Genomic DNA, 26,803 nt, shown 5'->3' with positions numbered 1-26,803 from the left:
AACTCACAAAAGTGTGGGAATCTCCATAAGTATGGACCCCCATAGAGTTTTTAACTCTTGGCCTTGTCTACAGTGAGTGATATTAGCTGGAGAAATTCAGTCTTTCACCCTAAGTGTGATGTTTGCTAGCTTTTTTGGGAGTTTAATAGGTGTGAGAAACTGGGAGGGCTGTTGTTGGAGTTGGCAAACTATAGCCTGTAGGCCAAATCTCGTTGGCCACCTGTTTTGTAAATTTTTATTGGAACATAGCCCCACCATTTGTTTACCCATTGTCTGTGGCTGCTTTTGCACTTAAAACCACAGAGTTGAAGAGTTGTGACAGAAACAGTCTGGATGAAAGTCCCAGAAAGCCTAAAATATTAACTCTCTATCCTTTTACAGAAAAAATTTGCCAATCCTAGCCCACTTGTGTTGAGGAAATTCCCTTTTATTTCTGGTTCTGAGAGTTTTTATCATGAACGGGTATTGAAGTTTGCTGATTGCCTCTTAAACTAAGATGTTTTCTGTTTTGTTTTTAGACCAGTGATAGGGTGAATTGTATTTATGTTTTTTCTTTTTTTTAATTGAAGGATAATAGCTTATTTACAATGTTGTGTTAATTTCTGCTATACAGCAAAGTGATTCGGCTGTACATATATATACATTCGTTTTTATATATTATTTTCCATTATGGTTTATCATAGGATACTGAATATATACTTCTCTGTGCTATACAGTAGGACCTTGTTGTTTATCCATTCCATATATGATAGCTTACATCTGCTCACCCCAACCTCCCACTCCATCCCTCCCCCACCCTCTTCCCCCTTGGAAACAAGTCTGTTCTGTATGAGTGTGAATCTGTTTCTGTCTCGTACATAGGTTCTTTTGTGTCATATATTTGACTCCGCATATAAGTGACATCATGTGGTATTTGTCTTTCTTTCTTCACTTAGTATGATGATCTCTTGTTGCTGCAAATACCATTGTTCTGTTATATGGCTGAGTAGTATTCCATCGTATATATGTACCACATCTTCTTTATCCATTCATCAGTTGATGGACATTAAGACTGTTTCCATGTCCTGGCTATTGTGAATAGTGCTGCTATGAACATAGGGGTACATGTATCTTTTTGGATTAGTTTTGTCTGGATATATGCCCCGGAGTGGGATTGCTGGCTCATATCGTAATTCTATTTTTCGTTTTCTGAGGACCCTCCATACTGTTTTCCATAGCAGCAGCACCAACTTACATTCCCACCAGTGGTGTAGGAGGGTTCCCTTTCCTCCACATCCTCTCCAACATTTGTTATTTTATAGAGTTTCAATGATGGCCATTCTGACCTGTGTGAGGTGGTACCTCATTGTCGTTTTGATTTGTGTTTCTCTAATAATGAATGATGTTGAGCATCTTTCCGTGTGCCTATTGGCCATCCGTATGTATTCTTTAGAGAAATGTCTATTTATGTTTTCTGCCCATCTTTTGATTGGGTTGTTTGATTTTTTGTTGTTGAGTTATATGAGCTGTTTGTATATTTTGGAAATTAAGCCCTTGTCCATCACATCATTTGCAAATATTTTCTGCCATTCCATAGGTTGTTTTTTCGTTTTGTTTATGGTTTCCTTTGCTGTGCAAAAGCTTGTAAGTTTGACAAGGTCCCATTTGTTTATTTTTGTTTTTATTTCCATTGCCTTGGAAGACTGGCCTAAGAAAACATTGGTACAATTTATGTCAGAGAATGTTTTGCCTGTGATCTCTTCTAGGAGTTTTACTATGTCATGTCTTATGTTTAAGTCTTTAAACAATTTTGAGGTTATTTTGTGTAGTGTGTGCTTCAACTTCATCAGTTTACATGTGGCTGTCCAACTTTTCCAACAGCACTTGCTAAAGAGACTGTGTTTTTCACATTATATATTTTTGACTTTTTTATCAAAGATTAATTGACAGTAGTTGTGTGTATTTATTTCTGGGCTATCTATTCTGTTCCATTGATCCATTTGTCTGTTTTTGTGCCAATACCATGCTGGTTTGATTTCTGTAGCTCTGTAGTATGTCTGAAGTCTGGGAAGGTTATGCCTCCTGCTTTGTTCTTTTTCCTCAGGATTGCTTTGGCAATTCTGGGTCTTTTGTGGTTCCATATATATTTTACAATTACTTGTTCTAGTTCTGTGAAAGATGTCATGGGTCATTTGATAGGGATTGCATTAAATCTGTAGATTGCTTTCAGTAGTATGGCCATTTTAACAATATTAATTCTTTGAATCCAAGAGCATAGGATTTCTTTCCATATCTTTGAGTCATCTTCAATTATCTTTCTTAATGTTTTATAGCTTTCAGCATATAAGTCTTTCACCTCCTTGGTCAGGTTTATTCCGAAGTATTTTATTTGGGGGGCTGTGATTTTGAAAGGTATTGTTTTTTTACATTCCCTTTCTGATATTTCATTGTTAGTGTAAAGAAATGTAGCTGATTTCTGTATGTTAATCTTGTATCCTGCTACCTTGCTGAATTTGTTTATCAGTTCTAGTAGTTTTTCTGGGGTGTATTTAGGGTTTTCTATGTATAGTATCATGTTATCTGCATATAATGACAATTTTACCTCTTCCCTTCCGATTTGGATACCTTTTATTTCTTTTTGTCTGATTGCTGTGGTTAGGCCTTTCAATACTATGGTGAATAGAAGTGGTGTGAGTGGGCATCCTTGTCTAGTTCCAGATTTTAGCAGGAAGCCTTTCAGCTTTTCACCATTGAGTATTATATTGCTTGTGGGTTTGTCATAAATAGCTTTATTATGTTGAGATATGTTCCCTCTATACCCACTTTGGAAAGGGGTTTTAACATAAATGGATGTTGAATTTTGTCAAATGCTTTTCTGCATCTATTGAGATGGTCATGTGGTTTTTGTCTTGCCTTTTGTTGATGTGGTGTATCACATTGACTTGCGTACGTTGAACCATCCATGGGAACTTGGGATGCATCTCACTTGGTCGTGGTGTCTGATCTTTTTTATGTGTTGTTGGATTCAGTTTGCGAACACTTTGTTGAGAATTTCTGCCTCTGTATTCATCAAAGATATTGGCCTAAAATTTTCTTTTTTGGTGGTGTCTTTGTCCAGTTTTGGTATCAGGATGATGGCAGCTTCATAGAATGTCTTTGAGAGTGTTCCCCACTCTTCAGTTTTTTGGAGGAGTTTGAGAAAGATAGGTATAAGTTCTTCTTTTTATGTTTGGTAGAATTCACCTGTGAAGCCATCTGGTCCTGGACTTTTGTTTGTAGGGAGTTTTTTAAATTACAGACTATTTCACCTCTAGTGATTGGTTTTTCAAATTATCTGTTTCTTCTTGATTCAATTTTGGTGGGTTCTATGTTTCTGGAAACTTGTCCATTTCTTCTAGGTTGTCAATTTGTTGGCATATAGTTGTTCATAGTATTCCCTTATGGTTTTTTGTATTTGTGCAGTATCAGTTGTCATGTCTCCTTTTTCATTTCTTATTTTGTTTATTTGGGTTCTCTCTCTCTTCTTCCTGGTGAGTCTTGCCAGAGGCTTGTCAATCTTGTTTATCCTTTAAAAGAACAAGCTGTTTGTTTTATTGTTTTTTTTCTGTTGTTTTTTAAATCTTTATTTCCTCCCTGATTTTTATTAATTCCTTCCTTCTACTGACTTCATGTAATTCATGAATTACTTCATGAATTATTTTTATTCATGAATTACTTCATGAATTACTTTTTATAATTCTTTTATTTGTTCTTCTTTTTGTAATTGTTTTAAGTGGTTGGTTAGGTTGTTTATTTGAGATTTTTCTTGTTTTTTGAATAAGGCCTGTATCACTATGAACTTCCCTCTAAGAAATGGTTTTGCTGCATCCCATAGATTTTGTATGGTTGTGTTTTCATTGTCATTTGTTTCAAGGTATTTTTTAATTTCCTCTTTGATTTCATCATTGACCTGTTGGTTTTTTAGTAGCATGTTGTCTAGTCTTCATGTAGTCATTTTTTTCCTCATTTCTTTTCCTGTGGTTGATTTCTAGTTTCATGGTATTGTGGTCAGAAAAGATCCTTGAGATAACGTCTATACTCTGAAATTCATTGAGTCTTGTTTTGTGCCCTAGTATGTTGTCAATCCTAGAGAATGTTTAATGTGCACTTGAAAAGAATGTGTATTATGGGTTTTTTTGGATGTAATGCCCTGAAAATATCAATTAAGTCTAACTGTTCTATTGTATCATTTAGGATCTCTGTTGCCTTATTGATTTTCTGTCTAGAAGATCTGTCCATTGATGTGAGTGGGGTGTTAAAGTCTCCTACTATTATTGTATTCCTGTCAGTTTCTCCCTTTATGTCTGTTAGTATTTGTTTTGTGTATTTGGATGCTCCTATATTAGGTGAATATATGTTGACGAGTGTAAAATCCTCTTCTTGTGTTGATCCTTTTATTATATAGTGTCCGTCTTTATCCTTCTTTATGGACTTTGTTTTAAAGTCTATTTTGTCTGATATGAGTGTTGTGACTCCCACTTTTCTTGTCATTTCCGTTTGCATGAAATACCTTTTTCTGTCCCCTCACTTTCAATCTCTGTGTGTTCATTGCCCTGAAGTGGGTCTCTTGCAGGCAGGTATTGTATGTAGGCTCATTTTTTTAATTCAGTCTGCCACTCTGTGTCTTTTGATTTGAGCATTTAGTCCATTGACATTTAAGGTAATTATTGATAGATATGTATTAATTGTCTTTTTAACCTTGTTTTCCTGTTGATTTTATATTTTTTCTTTGTCCCTTTTTCTTTTTATCTTTTGTGGTTCGATGACTTTCTTTTGTGTTATACTTACGTTCTTTTTGGTTTTTTTAATCTATTGTATGTCTTTGATTTGTGGTTACCCTGTTTTTCCACTATGTTAACCCCATCCTGTATCTGCTTGCCTTAGACTGCTAGTCATATAGGCTCAAACACATTCTAGGAAATGAAAAAAAAAATCTACATTTTCTTACTCTCCTCCCCTACACTTTATGATTTTGATGTCCTCTTTTACATCTTCATGTTCATCCTTTTGCTGTTTATTGTGGTTATCACTTTCACAGAAATTTAAAATTTTTTTTTTAATCTCTGTACTGGCTTATTTAGGTGATTTGCTTTCCAATTGTGATTTTCTTTCTTATATATTCTTCTTTTCTATTTAGAGAAGACCTTTTAATATTTCCTTTAGGATAGGTTTAGTATTGCTGTATTCTTTTAGTTTCTGCTTGTCTGAGAAATTCTCTATCTTTCCTTCTATTCTAAATGATAATCTTGCTGGGTAGAGTATCATAGGTTGCAGACTTTTCCCTTTCAGGACTTTGAATATATCTTGCCCCTCCCTTCTGGCCTTGCAACGTTTCTGTAGAGAAATCAGCTGATAGCCTTATGGGGGTCCCCTTGTAATTAACTCTTTGTTTTTCTCTTGCTGCTTTTAGAATCCTCTTTATCTTTAAATTTTGCTATTTGTATTATAATATGTCTTGGTGTAGGTCTATTTGGGCTTACCTTGTTTGGGACCCTCTGTGTTTCCTATACCTGGATATGTTTCCTTCTTTATGTTTGGGAAGTTTTCAGCCATAATTTCTTCAAATACATTTTCAGTCCCCATTGGCATGCTTTATATTATCCCATAGGTCTCTTATATTGCTTTCATTTTCTTTTTTTTTTTTAATTTGCCTTTCTGTCTGCTGTCCTGATTGGGTGATTTCCATTATTCTGTTGATATCTTCCAGGTCACTTATTTGTTCTTGTGCATTATTTATTCTGCTGTTCATTGCTTTTAGTTCAGTTGTCATCTCAGCAAATGAGTTCTCTAATTTTTCTTGGTTATACTTTATAGTTTCTAGTTCCTTTTTTTTTTTTTTTTTACAGTACTCTGCATTTCTGTCAGTAGCCTTCCTTAATTGTTTCAGTATTTTCATTATCTCCTTTTTGAAATTGGTGTCTATTTGACTGAAGAGGTCTGTTTATTTGTTCTTTCAGGGGAATTCTCTTGGTCTTTTAACTGTGAGTGGTTCCTTTACTTCTTCATTTTACTTATATTTCTCTTATTCTGTGAGTTTAGGAGAAACAGTTAGCTACTCGTCTTGGAGGGCTATTTATATGTGGGTCTGTCCCTGTGTATCTTGTGTGGGTTTAATATTTTTGGTGCGAGGGCTGTTTTTATTATTTATTTATTTATTTGTTTGTTTATTTATTTGGCTGCATCAGGTCTTAGTTGTGGCACGTGGGATCTTACATTGCGGCGCATGGGCTCCTCTCTAGTTGCACAGGGGCTTCTCTCTAGTTGTGGCACGCGGGCTACAGAGCATGCAGGCTTAGTTGTCCCGTGGCATGTGGGATCTTAGTTCCCCAACCAGGGATCGAACCTACATCCCCTGCATTGGAAGCAGATTCTTAACCACTGGACCACCAGTAAAGTCCCATGAGGGCTGTTTTTTTTTTTACCTGTAGCGTCTTTCCTCAGCATGTGCTGGCCATCATCCCCTTGATAGGGGGTGTGCAGATATGGGAGCTAGTGCCTGGTCTTGGGGTTCTCGGTGGCACTGGCAGATCACGTGCACCCCTAGAGCATGCAAAGGGAGTAGAGGCAGCTCACGACCAATCCTGGAGTCCAGAAGGGTGGTGGTGGCAGCTGGTGATTACTCCTAAAGCCCAGAGGGCAGTCGCTGCTCGTGACTGCTCCTGGAGCTCGTGTAGGCGGTGTTCTGCTGCCTGAGAGCTCCTGCAGGGAGAAAGGCTGTAGTGGCAGGTCCTGCCCCTCCCCTCACGCACCGCCCACACAATGGCACCTGGCCTCTAAAGCAGCCTAGCTTTCCTCCGCGTGCACTCCCAGGTGTGGTTGCACCAGACTCTAGCCCCTTCAGGCTGTTTGCGTGCAGCCCACTCCAGTTGTCTACCTGGGTCTGATCTCTGAAGCCCAAGTTTACACACCCAGCCCCCGCCCATACCAGAGGACTTGTGTCTTAGGCTGGGGAGTGCAGGGCGGTGGCACTGTCTGTCTCTCCATTCTAGCTGCTGCAAACCAGTTGCTGCATTCTCCTCCCAGGCTCCAAAGCTCCCCCTCTGTCCCGGCTAATCTCCCCACTGGTGAGGGGACTTCCCAGGGTACAGGAACCTTTCCTCTTTCACAGATCCCTCCCAAGGGCCCAGGTCCTGTCCCGATTCCTTTCTCTTTTTTTTTTTCTTTTGTCCTACCCAGTTACAGGGAGATTTTCTTGCTCATTCAGAGTTCTGAGGTCCTCTGCCAGCGTTTGGTAGATATTCTGTGAGAATTGTTCCACATGTATGTGTATTTCTGATATATTTGTGGGAGGGGGTGAGCTTCATGTCCTACTACTCCACCATCTTGATCACTCATCTGCACTGACTTTTGAATGTTAAACCAATCTTGCATCCCTGAGTTAAACCCAACTTGGTCATAATGTATGACCTATATTGGTGGATTTGAAAGTTTACTTGAGGCTTTTTTGCTTGTTCACAAGGAATATTGGTGTATAGTTTCCTTGTTATGTCCAGAATATGTAAAGAACTCTTACAACTCAAGAACAAAAGGACAAACAACTCATTTTGTTTGAAATGGCCAAAAGACTTGGATATTTCTCCAGAGAAGATATACAGATGGCCATTAACCACATGAAGAGATGTTCAACATCGTTGTTCATTAAGGAAATGTAAATCAAAACCACAGTGGGCTATCACTTCATACCCACTAGAATCATTTTAATCAAAAGAATGAAAAATAAGTGTTGTCAAAGATGTGGAGAAATAGGAACCCTTGTATATTGCTAGTGGGAAGGTAAAATGGTGCAGCTGCTATGGAAAAGAGTTTGGTGGTTCCTTAAAAAATTAAGCATAGCATTACCATATGATTCAGCAGTTCCACCCCTAAATATATACTCGAGAAATGGAAACATACGTCCACAAAGAAACTTGTATACAAATGTTGATATTTTTAGAGCATTATAATAGCCAAAAGGTGGAAACAACCCAAATGTCCATCAAGACAGATGAACAGATGAATAAATTGTGATATGTGCATACATGCACAGATACACACACATACACACACACACAGAGGAATATTATTCAGTCATAAAAAAGAATGAAAAATTGATGCATGCTACAACTTAGATGAAACTTGAAAACATTATGCTGAGTGAAATAACTCACATAAAAGGACAAATATTGTATGATTCTACTTACATGAAGTAACTAGAGTAGTCAAATTCATCTGGACAGAAAGTATAATGATGGTTGCTAGAGTCTGGGGGTAGGGGAACATGGGGATTTACTGTTTAATGGATATAGAATTTCAGTTTTGCAAGATAAAAAAAAGTTTTGGAGACTGATGGTGGTGATGGTTTCACAACAGTGTGAATTTGCTTAATGCCACCGAACTATACAGTAAATGGTTAAAAGGGTAAATTTTATATTAAATTTTACTACAATCAAAAAAAATAAGGGGAAAGAAAGGAACAAAGAACCAGTAGATGGTACAACTTGGATGAATCTTAAAAACATATGCTAAGTGAAATAAGTCAGACACAAAAAGTCACCTATTGTGTGGTTCCTTTTTTACAATATATCCAGATTAGGCAAATCCAGAGAGACAGAAAGCAGGTTAGAAGTTACCAGGGGGTGAGAGGAGTGGGAAATAAGGAGGGATTGGTTAATGGATATGGAGTGTTTTTATGTGATGATAAAAAAATTTTGAAAGGGAGAGCTTGTGGTTACCAACATTGTGATACAGTAAACACCATCGAATTACACACTTTAAAATCATTCAGTGTATGTTATGTGAATTTGATCTCAATAAAACACACACACTCACACATTGCCAGTCAAGCAAAACACATCCTACCGCGTTACTCTGGGACACGTGGTACAGGCCTGCAAGGATCCTTTGGGCTCTCGGAAGAAAATGTTTAATCAATCTTTTTAATTAAAAATAACCTATTTAAAGTAGTATATATGTATTATAGATTGTTTAAAGTGCTGAAAGCACATACAAGAAAATAAAAACATCTCATTCCTACCACTCAGATTGCTATTATTAGCACCTCTTGTTTTCTTTCTAGAGTTTTCTCTCTCCTTTCTGTCTCTTCCCCACCCCCTCTCTCCACACACACACACACACGTATTTTTAACCAAAATGAAATTATGCTGTTTGTTCTGTTTGTAAATTTGGTGTGTTTGGTTATGATCTTCATCTCTCCATGTTGACACATTTTAATTCATCTAATAATTACAATTTAAGTTCCCTCAATATTCCAAAATTGTTTACAGTAGATCGATCCAAATTAGATTCCAGTCTAGGGACAGGTATTGCATTTTGTTATGTCCTTTAAATCCCTTTTATCTAATGTATACACCCCCCCCTTTTTATGACAGAGATTACTTGAAGAAACTCAGCCAGTTGCCTCATATATTTCATCTTTTAAAAACGTGTTTTTTATATGCTTTTTAAGTACATTAACTAATTATGTATTGGGGTACATGATCAAAAGTTTTTAGTGATAAGGGTACAAGCATCACGAATGGTTAAAGACTGTAGGGTATGCAGGTGTTTATTACACTCATCAGTTTTTTGTAAGTTTGAAGTTCAAAATAAAAAAATAAACATTAAAAAAGAAAAAATGGTTTAGAAGGTTACTATTCTAGTCTGCCATTTTTCCAGAGTGTGTACTTGTCAATTCAGGAGTCCACCTAAACCTCTGGGATCAGATTTGGAGGCGCAGCTGGGGAAATGGGCATTTCTAACAGTCTTTCTCGTGGTTTTGATGCTCAGGGATGTAGAGAGGTGATGCATACCTTGTGCTTTGTGATCATTTCCAGAATTGACACCCCTCCTTTGTCTCTTGCATCAATATTTATCGAGCATGTACTCTAGGCCAGTCCCACCAACTGGGACTGTGAGTGATAGGCTGGAAAGGCAGAGGGAGGCAGCTCTGTGGGCAGTTTTGCAGTTTATTATGGTGGCATCTAACACACTTGCTCCATTAGCCTGTTACCTTCCTTGATGTTCCCCTGTCAGGATTATGAAGAAGCTGTGCTCTTGCTGTTAGAAGGAGCTGCCTGGGAAGAAGCTCTGAGACTGGTAAGAGGACTTCAAAACTCCTCCCTGCATGAAGTGCTAAGCGGAGCAAGATGCACAGGGGAGACAGTGTCAGCCGCAGTCCCTTGTCTTCGGAGCTACTGAAATTTGTTAGAAATAGTTCAGGTTCCTGGTCTAAGGATAAGCAGTGCTTTTTAAACCATCTAAAAAGTTTATTCTTGATGTTTGGAATTAGTCCTCTAAATATGAAATATTACTAATATTTACTGAAATGAACTGAGTTTTCATTGGCTACCTTATAGGAGGCCTACTCCTCTGGAAAATATCCTGTCACCTCGGAAAGTGATCCATTTCCAAGTATCTTAACTTTCCAATGATTTGAAGTTTTCCTGCCTAAAATTGTTGTTTTTTTTTTTTTTTTTAGGTACATAAATATAACAGACCAGATATTATAGAAACCAACGTAAAGCCTTCCATTTTAGAAGGTGAGCGTTACATTAAGATAGAATTCCTGATTTGGAAGTATAGAACTGCTGGGGGAGAGGGAGACGGGAAAGTACTGCCTGTGCTATTACATCCTTTAATCATGTCAGTGATGAAAGGACTCATTATATCGAGTCAATCAGAGTTCTCCACTGGGTGTGAAATTTACTTCTGAACATGGTTTTTAAATATGCTATGTTGCTAAATAGTAGCACATAACTTATTTGAATGTTAAAAACCTGTGATAAGATACAATTAAGAATCTTTGGGAACAGTTGGTAAACTCAAATATGAACTGTATATTAGATAATATTGTATCAAACGGTTAATTTCCTGCATTTAATAATTGTATTGTGGTTATATAGATGATATCCTGATTCTTAAGAGAGAGATGCTGAAGTATTTAAGAGGGAAGAATCATATCTGCAACTTCCTCTCAGAGGGTTCCACAAAAATGTGTGTGTGTAGAAACAGAGGCAGCCAAAAATATGGCAAAATGTTAATAATTGATAAATCTAAGTGAAGGGTATATGTATGTACATTGAATTACTGCAACCTTTAAGTAGGTTTGAAACTTTTTCAAAATAAAAATTTTTTAAAAATAAGAAGGGACTTCCCTGGTGGTCCAGTGGTTTAGACTCTGCACTTAGACTGCAGGGGCCTTGGGTTTGACCCCTGGTTGGGGAACTAAGATCCTGCATGCTGTGTGGTGCGGCCCAGAAAGTAATAATAAAAAGAAGAACCTTTGCAGATGGTCCCTCAATAACAGATGAGTGTTATCAGTTCTAGAATACTCTGGTGTTCACTGTATCCCTTAAAAGCAAAGTGTAAAAGAAGGACATCAGTTGGACTTATAAAAGTCTTTGGGAGTAGAGGTTGATTTTAAGCTCTGCACAGTCTACCCTGTAAGTAATGTCTGGCCTTTCTGACATTAACATGTATTTATATTCTTACCCTGCCTGCTCTCTACTACCCTTTCCTACTCAAAACTGGGAGGGTTCTTTGTGTATCATTCACTTTAGGTACTCCTAACTGGATACTGGAAGCATCCTTCCTGGCCCTGTAACAATCCATCTAGCCCACTCTTACTTGGATTTTTCTCCATTAATTAGAACCTAGAAAAAGTGCTTCTTAAACATATAAGTATTGTGTATTTGTAGATGAAAAACTACAAAGACCTAATACTTATATGTTTAAGAAGCATTTCAGAGACTTTCCTCCTATTTTTGTTAGCAGCTTCCTGTGCACTCCTTTTATTTACTAGTCTTCTCTTGGGTTAGATACCAAGTCTTTTGTTCAGGTGATTTTGTAAGTTTAGTGGTAGAGAGTATTCTTGGATGATGTTTTGTTTTGTTTTGTTTTGTTTTTGCTGTACGTGGGCCTCTCACTGTTGTGGCCTCTCCCGTTGCGGAGCACAGGCTCCGGACGCGCAGGCTCAGCGGCCACGGCTCACGGGCCCAGCCGCTCCGCGGCATGTGGGATCTTCCCGGACCGGGGCATGAACCCGTGTCCCCTGCATCGGCAGGCGGACTCTCAACCACTGCGCCACCAGGGAAGCCCTCTAGGATGATGTTGATGAACGTTAAGATCTGGAATCTCAATCTCTAGTTCTTTCTCCTATAGCAATTTTGGTTACTTCTCAATAAAGAAAAAATTCTTGCTTGAAAAACCTGGTAACTTCTTTTCTTTGTTAAGCTCCAACTCCCTCGCTAACCACCCCCACTCTAGGTTTATCTCTTTGTTTAAACGTGCTCAAATTATTTTCCATCTGCTCCCTTAGCCCAGAAAAATTATATGGCGTTTCTGGACTCTCAGACAGCAACCTTCAGTCGCCATAAAGCACGTCTGTTGGTGGTGCGAGAGCTCAAGGAGCAAGCACAGCAGGTGCATCTGGGTGAGTGCCCACCTGAAGGCACCAGTGCTTGGGGGGTGAGGGGCAGCATCGTGCTTTGTCTCAGCACGCAGTGTGATTAGTGTGCCAAGTGGAAGTCCGAGGCCTCTGAGGGTCTGTGAGGGTCTTTGTTGTGGGTACTGGTGAGAGCTTGGGGGCAGGACCAGGCACCAATGGGCAGAGGTCTGCCAAACATTCTCTCCACACCCCGACCAGAGCAGCAGACTACTGTATTTACACAGTGATCTCCTCATTTCCAGAAGTTCCTTTGCTTTAAAAAAAAAAAGACTTGCCTGGTGGTCCAGTGGTTAAGACTCTGCACTCCCAACGCAGGGTGCCCAGGTTCGATCCCTGGTCAGGGAACTAGATCCCACATGCCACAACGAAGATCTTGCACACGGCCACAAAGATCCCACATGCCACAACTAAGACCCAGCGCAGCTAGCTAGCTAGATAAATAAATAAGTAAAAATTTTTTATGTAAAAAGAATAAAGAAGTTTGGTAAAGTACTAGTTTACAGTAATAAAACTGTATATATTATCTATTTCATTTTGCGATCGACTTTGTACTAGTTTTCATGTCCTTAGATATGACCTGGTTAACTGTAGTTCCCTTACCCCACTGAAGGTAAACCCTCATTGCAGGTAGTTTTCATGCTGTCTGGTTCTTCTCCTCTAGATGATGAGGCACCCCACGGTCAAGAGTCAGATCTCTTCTCTGAAACTAGCAGTGTCATGAGTGGCAGTGACATGAGTGGCAAATATTCCCACAGTAACTCCAGAATATCAGCGTATGTATCATGTTTATTCAGCACATTGACCATGCCCTGGGTATATGGAGAAAGTACAAGTAAATAGGTCAGTTTTCCAACAGGACAGTGCAGCAGGAGGGGGAGGACATTCTTCAAGGCCCTGTGGAAGCTGTGCAAGGACCTTCGCAGCATATCTAAGAGATTAGACTCAGCTTTGAAATGTTTTCTGCTGCAACTTCGTGGCCTGTGTGTTTGCCCATCAACCACATGGCGCTTACACTAGGTACTCAATTTATATATGACATCTGACTTTATTCCTTTAAGAAATATTAAGTGACTATAATGTGTAGGCACTGAGAAAAATATAAAGATTATAAAGAAAAAAGATTTCACACTTCTTCAATTCAAAATTCAACTTGTCAGAAGCATAATCGAGCTAGTTGTAGTGGATGTTACCAAAACCTTTTAAGGAGATGTGAGTTATAAGAGCTTGTACTCTTCCTTGGGAAACAAAAGTATATAATGCAAGATTATACATTTAAACCAAATTGTGCTTTAGGAATTCAGAATGGAGACCTGTGAGGTTGTGTGGGGCAATCAGAAACTGCAAGAAAGCCACCTAGAACTGGGCTTTGAGAGTTGGGGTGAGAGTCCCAGACAAAACAAATGCCATAATTAAAGACCTCTGAGGCAGGAGAGAATGTGGGATTCATATATATTTTATGATATTCAAATTCCAATCTTGTATGTCTGTTATCTTCAACTTAATTTTGTTGCCTTTAAACTTATTTGGTTTTTGCTACAAAATTGAAGCTGTTTGTTCTTTTCATTTTTCTGCCTCTTATTATCAGATGAAATCTGATTTTATTCTGTATTTTAATCAAAACTTCAAGGCCAGGCATCACTTTTTAGGGTTTTCCTTATTACTTCCTGCCTTTTCTCTCCCAATTTAATTTTTATGTATCATCTTAACACCTTCACCATTTTCCCCAAAATACAAATACCATCTGTATATACTCTGGTTTCCCAGAAAGTTGGTGGCCAGTAGTTACATCCATTTTAATCTGTTCAGCACAAGGAGAGCCCCTTTTAAAACATCTCTAATTTCTAACAGGAGATCATCTAAGAATCGGCGCAAAGCGGAACGGAAGAAGCACAGCCTCAAGGAAGGGAGTCCACTAGAGGATCTGGCCCTTTTGGAGGCATTGAGTGATGTGGTGCAGGGCACTGAAAAACTGAAAGGTATATTCTCAGTACTGATGATTCTTGCCCACAAAAAACATAGTAGATTCGTCACTTCAGGGTGCATTCTTGAAACAAAACTTCTCAGCCAATAGCCTAGACGTCTTCCTCTTTGGCATCCACCTACCTGAGCTGTGAGAGACTATCACTGAAACCAGGATAAAGACAGAGGAGGCACTGCTTTCCTGCTTGGCTCTAGTGGGTTTGTTTTCTTTTTGTAGTAGATATGTTGAATTATTCCAGCTTTTCGGGAGAAAGAAGAAAATGAGGGAGATATTGTAGTATGCTATTAGATATTTTCACTTGGTAAAGAAACTCCTGTTAGGATTCTAGCAGTAGAGCTGGTGATACAACTTACTACTCTCAAATTTCTTCTCTCTAGATGAAATATACCATATTTTAAAGATACTCTTTCTCTTTGAGTTTGACGAGCAAGGAAGGGAATTACAGAAGGCCTTTGAAGATACTCTGCAGCTAATGGAAAGGTCACTTCCAGAAATTTGGACTCTCACCCCCCAGCAGAGTTCAGCTACACCTGTAAGTTTTCCTCAAAGACAGAATGTGCTTCTTTTTTTTTTTAATCACTTTGACAGGTTATTACTCTCACACAATCTCTTAATAGTGAGAGCAAAAGATTTTCATGTTCTTAAAACATACTATACAATAGGTAAATTGTCTTAGGCTTATGTTTAAGCTGTCAGTAAGATTTTATGTTTGATAGTATAGTTCATAGTACACCTTGGCCTAGGTAAAGTTTGCTTTTTATTTCTCCTTTCTGCATGAAACTGCTGTCATGGAGAAGATGGGAAAGTCAGATGTCAGATGGTTGCCCTGACCTTCAGTGAGATTGGTCAGGGTAGGGGGCAAGCTAGGACCAGAACTAGCCTCTCACCTCTCTGTTCAGACTTATGGATGGGATCTGAGTTCTTTAAAGGAAGCTCAGACAATTGCTTTTTCTCTTGTTTTATGGTAAATTTGACTTGTCACTTCTGTGTTGTTGCAACAAGCTTGCTAATTATGTTAAAGCTGTTTGTGTCCCATCAAGAATTCTAATATATTGTCATCTATTTATTGTGTATATCTGCTCAGTCTCTTACATCTCAGGTCTGTTGTTCAAAGTTTCAGTTTTGATCCAGAAAGGCTGGTTTATCAGTCAGAGTCCATTAAGGAAAAACAAAAACCACAGCTGTTATTTTATCAGAGAGAGTTTAATATATGGAACTGGTTAACCAAGTACTAGAGGACTGAGAAGGCAGTAAGGGAACACAGAGAAGGAACATTGAGATTGAAACCCGACAGCCACTTGTACCCATAAAGCTGAAGGAACAAAAGGAAGAGTTGGGATTCTTAGAGTTTAGACGCTTGGAGGTGAGGCCCCTGCAGATCTGGTTCTTGAACCTTGGAGAAGGGGGTGGCAGCTGGCTGGTGCTGGTATTGCCGAGGGGGCAGGATGAGGCTGGGTCTAAGCGTATAGAAATAAACAGAAACTGGAACAAACAGCTGCTGCGGGATACAGAGCTACTGTTGAGTGAAAGCAAGCGAACAAGGGAACAAATTCCCTCTCTTTTCTCCGTCCAGCTGGTGTCTGCTATTGTTGGAGCATAACGGCTGTCCAAGGAGGGGTGTTTTCTCAGGCCCCCAGTCCCAGCATCACCAGCAGTGTATAGGAAGGGTGGGTTTGGAGCTGAGAGAGAGGCTGGAAATCGGCTCATAAGCTTACTGGGTCTCGATTTCCTCAGTTATAAATGGGGATAATACTCCCCTGTATACTTCATTGGAATGTTTTGAAGGTTAGGTGAGAGGGTAGATATAAAAGCATTTTACAAACCATAAAGATAAAAGCAACTGAGAATTAGCCCCTCATAAATACTTGAATTTACTATAATAAGTATTTCCTAGAAGAAATGTGATCACCTTCAGAACTAGTACTTTCGAGGCTAACAATTTATAATGCTTCCCAATGCTCTCCCTTATCCTCGTCTATTCAGATCATGTTAAATCTAAGATACCAACTTACGAGTCTTCTAGGGGAAATGACCAGGAAAATTGTGTTTTTGCCTTGGTTGGTAAAGCATGGTAATGTCATATATGCAGTATACTACGTGGTATAGTCACATGGCAGTGTTTTGAGCATGTGACATCACTGCTGAGAGTGCGCCAGGAGAGAACACACAGACCTGAGTGAAGGCGAGGCGGAGGGCCTGGAGTGTGCCTGCTGAGGCTCGAGCGGATGTGGAATTCCTGCAAAGTCTCTTGTTTTACCTTAAACACGTGTGCAGAGTTTGCATTCTCCTCCATGATATGCACAGAATTGTTTTAATGTAAAAATTCTCACAAATCTTTGAGTACAGTCTGGTGCTCTGTGTATTCTATAACCTCTTATTATTATATCCCCTCCCCCCAGGGTATGGCTCACTTATTTGGAAAGGACCAGGCATATATCACTGAGATTTTCTTTTTTTGTTTTCCCCCCATCATTACCTTGTTCTTCTGGTGGACAGGAGATGTAGAGGTCTGAATTGAGACTGGAGAAACTGGCAAATTAAAATCACATATGTGTTTGATACCATAATGAAAATGAAAGGCTATTTATTGCTGGTAGAGATTTGGTATATGCAGTCAGCAGAATTATAAGATAATCTTTGCTGATTCAGTCTACTTTCTACTTAGGTTCTAGGTCCCAATTCTACTGCAAATAGTATCATGGCCTCTTATCAACAAGAAAAGACTTCAGTTCCTGTTCTTGGTTAGTATTTTTTTCTCTCTAAATTATTATAGTACTAAGCAGAAGGAGTATCTTTTTCTAAGTGTTGAGATGGTCAGTAGTATAAGGAGAGATTGGGGAATCACTACTATTTTCCCTCAGTTCTAAGAGTCTGTCTTTAGTAAAATTAGTTTAATGCCTTTAGTGTTGGGATCCTGGGTTAGCGGGTAAGAAATCCAATGTGACATTAAATGTATAATTAAAAAAAAATTGTTCTGACGTACACACGTATTAATGCAATGGCATACACTAGTCCATACAGACACATCACAGTTGAAGAAGTGTGACTCCTAAACAGTCTAATTTGCACATACATTTTAAGGATTCATCTGAATCATCCTTTTTGGCTATTGGCAGTTTTACATTGTGTCTTGGGGACATTTTCATATTCCTTGCTTAAGAGCTGGACCATTTTAGTCATACTTAGGATTAACAGTATAATTTGAAAACAAATCCAAAGAAGATTAGCATTTCATCTGCATTTTCTGTTGAATTCCTAAAATGTTCTGTTTCTTTGTGGTGGGGGGGAGAGGATTCTCATCAGTTAGGTTACATATTCCTCAAAGTTAAAAGCCTTTCTTTTGAAAGTTGGTTAAAAACCTTTTGACAGATCAATTTGGTGCCACAGTATTTGCCCTTCATGTGGATCAGTCAAGCACAGCAACTTCTTTTTAGCTTTGAAAAGGTGGCAGTTTTTACGGCTGCTATTTGCATTTCTGGCATGTGAGAGGCAATGTTCTGAAATTTTTTCATTTAAATGCTACACTGTGGTAGCATTTTGATGACATTTGAAGTAGACTTTGTGGAAGCCATGTCAAGTTTAACTTTCATGGCTTATGTTGCTACCAGGAAAAAATTAACCACCTTCTGTTCCAGCTAAGCTCATACATGCAGAGAGTTAACTGCTGTATGCCTAGATCCCCTTCTTCCTGGAGGCTGGCAAGCTGCCTTTGGTATCAGTCCCAAAACGTACACTTATTTCTGAGATGCTACAATTCATCTCAGACCAGAGGTTGTTTGGTAATTGTTTAGTTTGTAATGTGTCGAATCCAGTTGTGATTTCTGTCCTGTTTTCCTCACTGCTGGCTTGATGCTGACCTTCAGGTCAAGTTCAGTCACACCTTTCTCTAGGCTGGTCTAGTTGGCTTTATCAAAGAGCACTTCCATTTCCCAGCTGAGCCTTAAAGACTTTAAAATTTTGAGGCTCCTCATTATCAGAGTATGTATTATCCGTGTCCCTGTGTAGGAACACTAGTGTAGATTGTTTAGGAAAGGAGAAGTTCTCATAACCCAAAAAGAGGCCGATGAGCTACTCACAAAATTAGTTCCTCTCAAATATTCCTCACCTGCCCCTTCCCAGCTAACAGTAGTAGTAGGGGATCAGTGACTTGATGGGGCATTTTCTGATTGTTTCATGTTAAGATGCAACGTAGTACCATGCAGGTTGATTGCAAGTCTGCAAAAATGTAATCCATTTCATAAAATGGATTAACCTTTTACCACAGTAGTGCTTAAATCATGGAGAAACTGGACTTGTTACAGTTGATAACAAAATTCTTCAAATGAGTATGATTTGACTATCAAAGGATTAAGAGAAGTCCTTGGAAAAACTGATAAAGCCCTCAAAATGTTTTTGTGAAATGACTCTCTCTGTGCTGTGAAATTCAAACATGGAAATGTGAAAGATGTCATGTCCTGCTGTCATACAGTTTGTCAGAATAATTTCTTTCCTGCCAATAAGTCAATACTTGGTATTTATATTTAGTTAAGTCTAAGAATCAAATATAATTGTAGTTATGTCTAATTTTTAAAAATAAAATACATTATTTTCATAACTTGTTTCTTTTTTAAAAAATGATGGAGTCTCATTCAAAGTTTACCCACTATTTAACATAAAATTATGGAGCTTGTTGACAATGAATTTAAGTAGGCTTTTCCAATATTATAAATAAGCGAAACTTCTTGTGGTCTTTCTGTCTATATAGATTTTTGTTTGGGGGTGTAGAGAGTAGTAATTGTATGTGAAATTATAAAACTGTTATGATTAGTAGAGAAAATCTGGATTGTACAGTATGGCAAAGAAAATTAAGATTTAATAATTTCTAGCCATACATGTGTACCATGCATGTATATATGTATAATGAAAACCATGTTTTTAAAACATTTTATCTTGAGCATTTTTCACACATTTCAAAATATTCATGTAAATTATTTTTCATGTCTGTATGGGTCATATATACAGATGTACTATGAATAATACTGAGAAAGACCATCTTTATATATGCATGTTTTCTCATGTCTCTACTTCCTGTATATGATTCCTACTTAGATAAGAGACTCCATAAATCTAACTGAAAGAGGGCCTGTGAGTTTTATCTAACGGTGACAGATTTCCCCCAACCATCACCCGCTGCCTCCATTTATTTATATTTTAAAAATATGGACATTTTTATTGATCAGTGTGTTTGCAGAAATTTTTATCATAAAGCATTTTCTGTCCATTAACTTTACATACTGAATACACGCCACTACTTTGTTTTACTCTTAAAATTGATGTAAATTTTACATATGATGTAAATTTTACATACAGTAAAATGTACAGATGTTAGGTGCATAGTTTGATGGAACATTAACTCTGGTTCTGATGGTCGTCTTGTAGGTGCAAAGCCCAGTTGCCTAATTTTAGCTTAGAATTACTTGCCTCAGCTCCCACCAAGAAAAAATAGTGTGCCTATCACAATTTCCCTCTCCTTTCTTTCAGATGCTGAGCTTTTTATACCACCAAAGATCAACAGAAGAACCCAGTGGAAACTGAGCCTTCTAGAGTGACTCTGACCCCAGTTAGGAGGGCTCTGGCAGAGAAGGCTGTTTTCCTTCCACTCCTCACTCCTCGAGGCCTGGCTGCTGGGAACTGGGGAGAGTAAGACCATCTACCTTAGCATTACGGAGAGCTGCTCTGTGCAGCTGACCTCAGCAGACACCAGTTCTGTTTTAGTTTGCATATAATCTTAATCATTAGCAAGGCTTTAAGCTTTAACCCATATAGCATCATTTTGTAAAAATTACTGTTCTTCTACTTAGTGCTGACTGAGAGCATATTTCTGGTATTTATGGTAATCAGGACATTGGGTTTCATTCCCAGCTACAGGTCTGAATCATATTGGGACTGTAGACAAATCACAGGATTGATTCGTGCCTCAGTTAACTGGGAATGTTTTGTGGCTGCTACCTCAAAAGTGTGAAGAAAAGTAAAATAATGTTTTTAAATTGTTTTATGTTCCTTGAGGAAAGCTTTATATATAAACAACATGGCTATTAGTGCTCCCAACAATAGGTCAAATTTAATCATTTAAATGACTTCACCTTGAACTAAAGCAGAGTGAAAAGTGAAATCTATCCTTTGATATTCTAAGCTTTCCTAGGCTGACAGCGGTTATTTTGTAATATCTTGACAGGTCATGTGCTTCCAGTTATAACTGGTTTGAGCCTCCTATCACTACAGTGTCCGTATGGACTATTTTTGTTGCCTGTGAATGTTCTGCTAGAGTTAGCAGTGTTAGAGCTGGAACAGATTAGAATTTCTGAAACAGTATTGCGTACATTTGGGATGGTGAGCAGTGTGCATCATAGGCATGAACAGTAGTAAGTTACTCCTTTTTCTCCAAATGTTGCTTCTTTTAACATAACGTTTTTGTCAGTATTTTAGGTCATTTCATTTATTTTTCTTTATGGTGCTTAACTGACCTCTGTCTTTTAGTTATTTTCTTTGGAAGAAATGAGAATGTTATCTCTTTTCAGTGAGTCTAGAAAAAAGCTCAGTTCATTTTCACAGTAGTTTGTGGCTGACTCTTGGGTAAGGTTAACAATCTCTTTCATGCTTTTAATACCAGAACCAGACCTTTATTACTCTACGTAAACTAACAGGACATCAGAGTATAGGTATACCCAGAATTGTGTAACTAAAGAAGACTTTGCCTAGTATAGCAAAATGTAAACTTTAGAATCTAGGTGTGTTCACTGTATAATTCATATTTTCTGTGTGTCTGAAAATTTTCACAAAATAATAGAAAAAGTAGAAGAAGAATATCTATAATTAAGTGCCCAACGTTGAAAGGCTGCAAGTGCTTTGTGACTACTCTTTGGTGTGGATTAATGAACATGGTAACTTACATGTCATTTTAATATATTATAGTGCTCTTGCTATGGATAATAGTAAAGGGACCCATGCTGATGGGTGGGAAATAGAAGTAAATGTGTCTGTTGATAATGGTGTGACTTTGCATGGATGTTCACTTTCCTTGAAATAATATATTGAAGCAGCAAAAAAGAATTTGTGTGAATACAAATTACTATCAGTTACTCTCTCTCTGAGCAAGATGGAATTTTATTCATTTGGAGTAGAAGCAAGTGAGAGCAGACCTTCCAAACTGAAGGCTAAGTCAAGGGTGAATTCATGGGGAAAAGTGCTGTGTATGGGCAAAGGAGAAACTCCTTGGAGTTGTGAATGCTTAATTTGTGGGAAAGATTTTGTCAAGTTCTAGAGAAGGGTATATAATTCTTCCCCCAAATTTGGCCTCTTCCCAAAGCAAATTCATGCAAGAAGCTAAAAGCCTCAGTTATTTAGTTTGTTCCATGGAATCAGCTTTGTTCAGATGCTCCAGACATCAAGAGGAAACTTGCAGAGGACTTTCTCCGATAAATGCACATTTTAAATTTAGACTTCTTTAAAAAACAGAGGCAGGAGCTAATGTTTTTATTATGTCTTTATGAGTATAGCTTGGTGTAATTTCTTAGCATTGCCACGTATTTTAAAATAACTTTATTTTCCATATGTATCTACATATATACACACATGCACACATCTGAGGGATTTTTCATAGTCATAATTGAAGAGGATTTCTTAATAAGCTTTAAGGCATTTTGAGTTTATTTTTGTGCATGGTGTAAAGGTATGTTCTCACTTCATTGATTTACATGCAGCTGTCCAACTTTCCCAGTATCACTTGCTTAAGAGACTGTCTTTTTCCCATTTTATATTCTTGCCTCCTTTAAGGTTTAATTGACCATAGGTGTGTGGGTTTCTGAGTTCTCTGTTTTGTTCCATTGATCCATGTGTCTGTTTTTGTGCCTATATCACACTGTTTTGATTACTGTAGCTTGGTAGTATTGTCTGAAGTCTGGAAGGTTTATGCCTCCTGCTTTGTTCTTTTCCTCAGGATTACTTTGGCAATCCTGGGTCTTTTATGGTTCCATGTAAATTTTAGGATTATTCTAGTTATGTGAAAAATGTCATAGGTAAGTTGATAGGGATTGCGTTAAATATGTAGATTGCTTTCAGTAGTATGGCCATTTTAATAATATTAATTTTTCCATTTCAAGAGCATGGGATATCTTTCCATTTCTTTGAATCAACTTTAATTTCCTTTATTAATGTTTTATACTTCTCAGCATATAAGTCTTTAATCTCCTTGGTCAGGTTTACTTCTAAGTATTTTTATTTTGGGGCTGTGATGTTAAAAGGTATTTTTTTTTTTACATTCCCTTTCTGGTATTTCATTGTTAGTGTAAAGAAATGCAACCAGTTTCTGTATGTTAATCTTGTATCCTGGCACTTACTGATCAGTTCTAGTAGTTTTTGTGTGGAGTGCTTAGGATTTTCTATATACAGGGTCATGTCATCTGCAGATAATGAAAATTTTACCTCTTCCCTCCCAATTTGGATACCTTTTATTTCTTTTTCTTGTCTGACTGCTGTGGTTAGGACTTCCAGTTCTATGTTCAGTAGAAGTGGTGAAAGTGAGCATCCTTGTCTTGTTCCAGATTTTAGCAGGAGGGCTTTCAGCTTTTCACCATTGAGTATTATATTGGCTGTGGGTTTGTCATAAATAGGTTTTATTATGTTGAGATATGTTGCCTCTCTACCCACTTTGGAAAGAGTTTTTATCATGAATAGACACTGAATTTTGGCAAAAGCTTTTTCTGCATCTATTGAGATGATCATGTGGTTTTTGTCTTGTCTTTTGATGTGGTGTATCACATTGATTTGCATATGTTGAACCATCCTTGTGAAGTTGGGATGAATCCCACTTGGTGTATGATTTTTTATTTATGGTTGTGTTGGGTCTTTGTTGATGCTCATGGGCTTTCTCTAGTTGCGGAGAGTGGGGGCTACTCCTCATTGCAGTGTGCGGGCTTCTCACTGCAGTGGCTTCTCTTGTTGTGGAGCACGGGCTCTAGGCGCGCAGGCTTCAATAGTTGTGGTGCACAGGCTTAGCTGCTCCATGGCACGTGGGATATTCCCGGACCAGGGATTGAACCCGTGTACCCTGCATTAGCAGGCAGATTCTTAACCACTGCACCACCAGGGAAGTCCCATGTATGATCTTCTTCATGTGTTGTTGGATTCAATTTGCTAATATTTTGTTGAGAATTTCTGCATTTGTATTCATCAAAGATACTGGCTTGTAATTTTCTTTTTAGGTGATACCTTTGTCCAGTTTTGGTATCAGGGTGATGGTGGCTTCATAGAATGTCTTTGGTAGTGTTTGTTCCTCCTCTTCAGTGTTTTCAAAGAGTTTGAGAAGGATTGGTATAGGTTCTTCTTTGTATGTTTGGTACAATTCACCTGTGAAGCCATCCAGTCCTGGACTTTGTAGGGAGTTTTTTCAAATTGTCTATTTCTTCTTGATTCAATTTTGGTGGGCTCTGTCTTTCTAGAAACTTGTCTATTACATCTAGGTTTTCAAATCTGTTGCTATATAATTGTTCATAGTATTCCCTTATAGTTTTTTGTATTTCTGTGTAACTGGTTGATTTTTCATTTCTAATTTTGCTTATTTAGGTTCTCTTGTCTTTTTGTGCCTGGAGAGTTTTGTCAATTTTGTCTGCCCTTTCAAAGAAAGAGCTTTTGCTTTTATTGGTTTTTGTCCTTTTTTTAATCTCTATTCCTCTCTGATCTTTATTCTTTCCTTTCTTCTGCTGACTTTGTTTTGTTTGTAATTCTTTTAAGTGGTTGGTTAGGTTGAGATTTTTCTTGTTTTGTAAGGAAGGGCTGTATTGTGATAAACTTCCCCCTAGAACTGGTTTTGCTGCATCCCCTAGATTTTGTATGGTTGTATTTTCACTGTCATTTGTCACAAGGTAATTTTTCATTTCCTCATTGACCCATTGTTTTTTTAGTAGCATGGTATTTAGTCTCCATGTAATTGTTTTTCGCATTTCTTTTTCTGTGATTTCAAGTTTCATGGCACTGTGGTCTGAGAAGATGCTACAAATAATTCCTAGACTCTTAAATTTGTTGAGGTTTGTTTTGTGCCCTGGTATGTGGTCAGTCCTAGAGGATGTTCCATGTGCACTTGGAAAGAATGTGAATTCTGGTTCTTTGGATGTAATGTCCTGGAAACATCAATTAACTCTAACTGTTCTATTGTATCATTATATGTTCTATTGTATCTCTAGAAGAGATCATAGGCAAAACATTCTCTGATATAAATCGTACCAATGTTTTCTAAGGTCAGTCTTCCAAGGCAATGGAAATAAATATAAATGGGACCGTGTCAAACTTAGAAGCTTTTGCACAGCAAAGGAAACCATAAACAAAACGAAAAGACAACCTACAGAATGGCAGAAAATATTTCTAAACGATGCTATGGACAAGGGCATAAATTCCAAAACACAAACAGTTCAAAAACAACCAAATCGAAAAATGGGCATAAGACCAAAATACACATTTCTCCCAGTAACATACAGATGGCCAAGAAGTACATGGTAAGATGCTCAACAGTGCCTATTATTAGAGAAATGCAAATCAAAACTACAATGAGGTACCACCTCACACAGGTCAGAATGGCCATCATTAAAACTCTATAAAATAACAAATGTTGGAGAGGATGTGGAGGAAAGGGAACCCTCCTACACCACTGGTGGGAATGTAAGTTGGTACGGCTGCTATGGAAAACAGTATGGAGGGTCCTCAGAAAACTAAAAATAGAATTACGATATGAGCCAGCAATCCCACTTCGGGGCATATATCCAGACAAAACTAATCCAAAAAGATACATGTACCCCTATGTTCATAGCAGCACTATTCACAATAGCCAGGACATGGAAACAGTCTTAATGTCCATCAACTGATGAATGGATAAAGAAGATGTGGTACATATATACAATGGAATACTACTCAGCCATATAACAGAACAATGGTATTTGCAGCAACAAGAGATTATCATACTAAGTGAAGAAAGTCAGAAAGACAAATACCACATGATGTCACTTATATGTGGAGTCTAAAATATGACACAAATGAACCTATGTACAAGACAGAAACAGACTCACACTCATACAGAACAGACTTGTTTCCAAGGGGGAAGAGGGTGGGGGAGGGATGGAGTGGGAGGTTGGGGTGAGCAGATGTAAGCTATCATATATGGAATGGATAAACAACAAGGTCCTACTGTATAGCACAGAGAAGTATATATTCAGTATCCTATGATAAACCATAATGGAAAATAATATACAAAAACGAATGTATATATATGTACAGCCGAATCACTTTGCTGTATAGCAGAAATTAACACAACATTGTAAATAAGCTATTATCCTTCAATTAAAAAAAAGAAAAAACATAAATACAATTCACCCTATCACTGGTCTAAAAACAAAACAGAAAACATCTTAGTTTAAGAGGCAATCAGCAAACTTCAATACCCATTCATGATAAAAACTCTCAGAACCAGAAATAAAAGGGAATTTCCTCAACACAAGTGGGCTAGGATTGGCAAATTTTTTCTGTAAAAAGATAGTTAATATTTTAGGCTTTCTGGGACTTTCATCCAGACTGTCTCTGTCACAACTCTTCAACTCTGTGGTTTTAAGGGCAAAAGAAGCCACAATGGGTAAACAAATGGTGGGGCTATGTTCCAATAAAACTTTATTTACAAAACAGGTGGCCAACGAGATTTGGCCCTCCCAGTTTCTCACACCGATTAAACTCCCAAAAAAGCTAGCAAACATCACACTTAGGGTGAAAGACTGAATTTCTCCAGCTAATATCACTCACTGTAGACAAGGCCAAGAGTTAAAAACTCTTTAGGGGTCCATCCTTACAGAGATTCCTACACTTTTGTGAGTTTTTACCTCCAGGAGCCCTACCAGAACTTCTCAGGGTGACTATGTACTTCTAGCAGGGGGAAGGGAAAAGCAGACATTTGAAAATACTGATCTTCTCAACAAGACCTGCACTCAAGTGATTTTGGCAGAGCCTAATTGAAGTGGGTTTCACCAGGGCCTAACCAATATGGAGGCAGGGAAATACCCAACTCCAGCCCCCTCTAACCTTCCTGTCCTACCTAAGAAGTGAAAAAAGACTGAGAAGCACTGGTGAGGTTCACAGACGAGGTACATGCTCACTTCAAGACTGCCAGCTAATCACAGGACTGCAGAGCACTTCTCCTACCCAACCCCCAGCCTCATCACCATATCATTAAAGACCTATTTATCAGACTTGCTTTTACCCAGTATATCACACACATTAGGCTTTTGACAGAAAATTACAAGGCATACAAAAGGGATTAAAACACAGTTTGAAGAGTCAAAGCAAGCATCAGAACACGACTCTGATAC

General features: G+C 38.1%; 1 protein-coding gene across 5 annotated transcripts in view; it reads left to right on the top strand.

Moving 5' to 3' along the window:
* ELP1 (elongator acetyltransferase complex subunit 1) overlaps positions 1-23,136 on the top strand; it is a 63,328-nt gene extending 40,192 nt beyond the window's left edge. For 3 of the 5 annotated variants that reach the window (XM_082842768.1, XM_082842769.1, XM_082842767.1), the window contains 8 exons: positions 10,030-10,092; positions 10,475-10,535; positions 12,314-12,427; positions 13,104-13,215; positions 14,291-14,418; positions 14,801-14,955; positions 17,089-17,164; positions 19,944-23,136. In XM_082842768.1, the coding sequence (XP_082698894.1) occupies positions 10,030-10,092; positions 10,475-10,535; positions 12,314-12,427; positions 13,104-13,215; positions 14,291-14,418; positions 14,801-14,955; positions 17,089-17,164; positions 19,944-20,011 (777 nt within the window). In that variant the 3' untranslated portion in view covers positions 20,012-23,136. Of the gene's footprint in view, positions 1-10,029; positions 10,093-10,474; positions 10,536-12,313; positions 12,428-13,103; positions 13,216-14,290; positions 14,419-14,800; positions 14,956-17,088; positions 17,165-19,943 lie in introns of those variants that run through there. The other 2 variants (XR_014326324.1, XR_014326323.1) reach the window with 2 other exon arrangements.
* Positions 23,137-26,803: the final 3,667 nt, after the last annotated feature.

This window comes from Leucopleurus acutus, assembly GCF_964270905.1.
Source record: "Leucopleurus acutus genome assembly, chromosome: 7".
Lineage (NCBI taxonomy): Eukaryota > Metazoa > Chordata > Mammalia > Artiodactyla > Delphinidae > Leucopleurus > Leucopleurus acutus.
The sequence above is the reverse complement of the archived record's forward strand: the minus strand, read 5'-3'. Positions and strand labels throughout refer to the sequence as shown.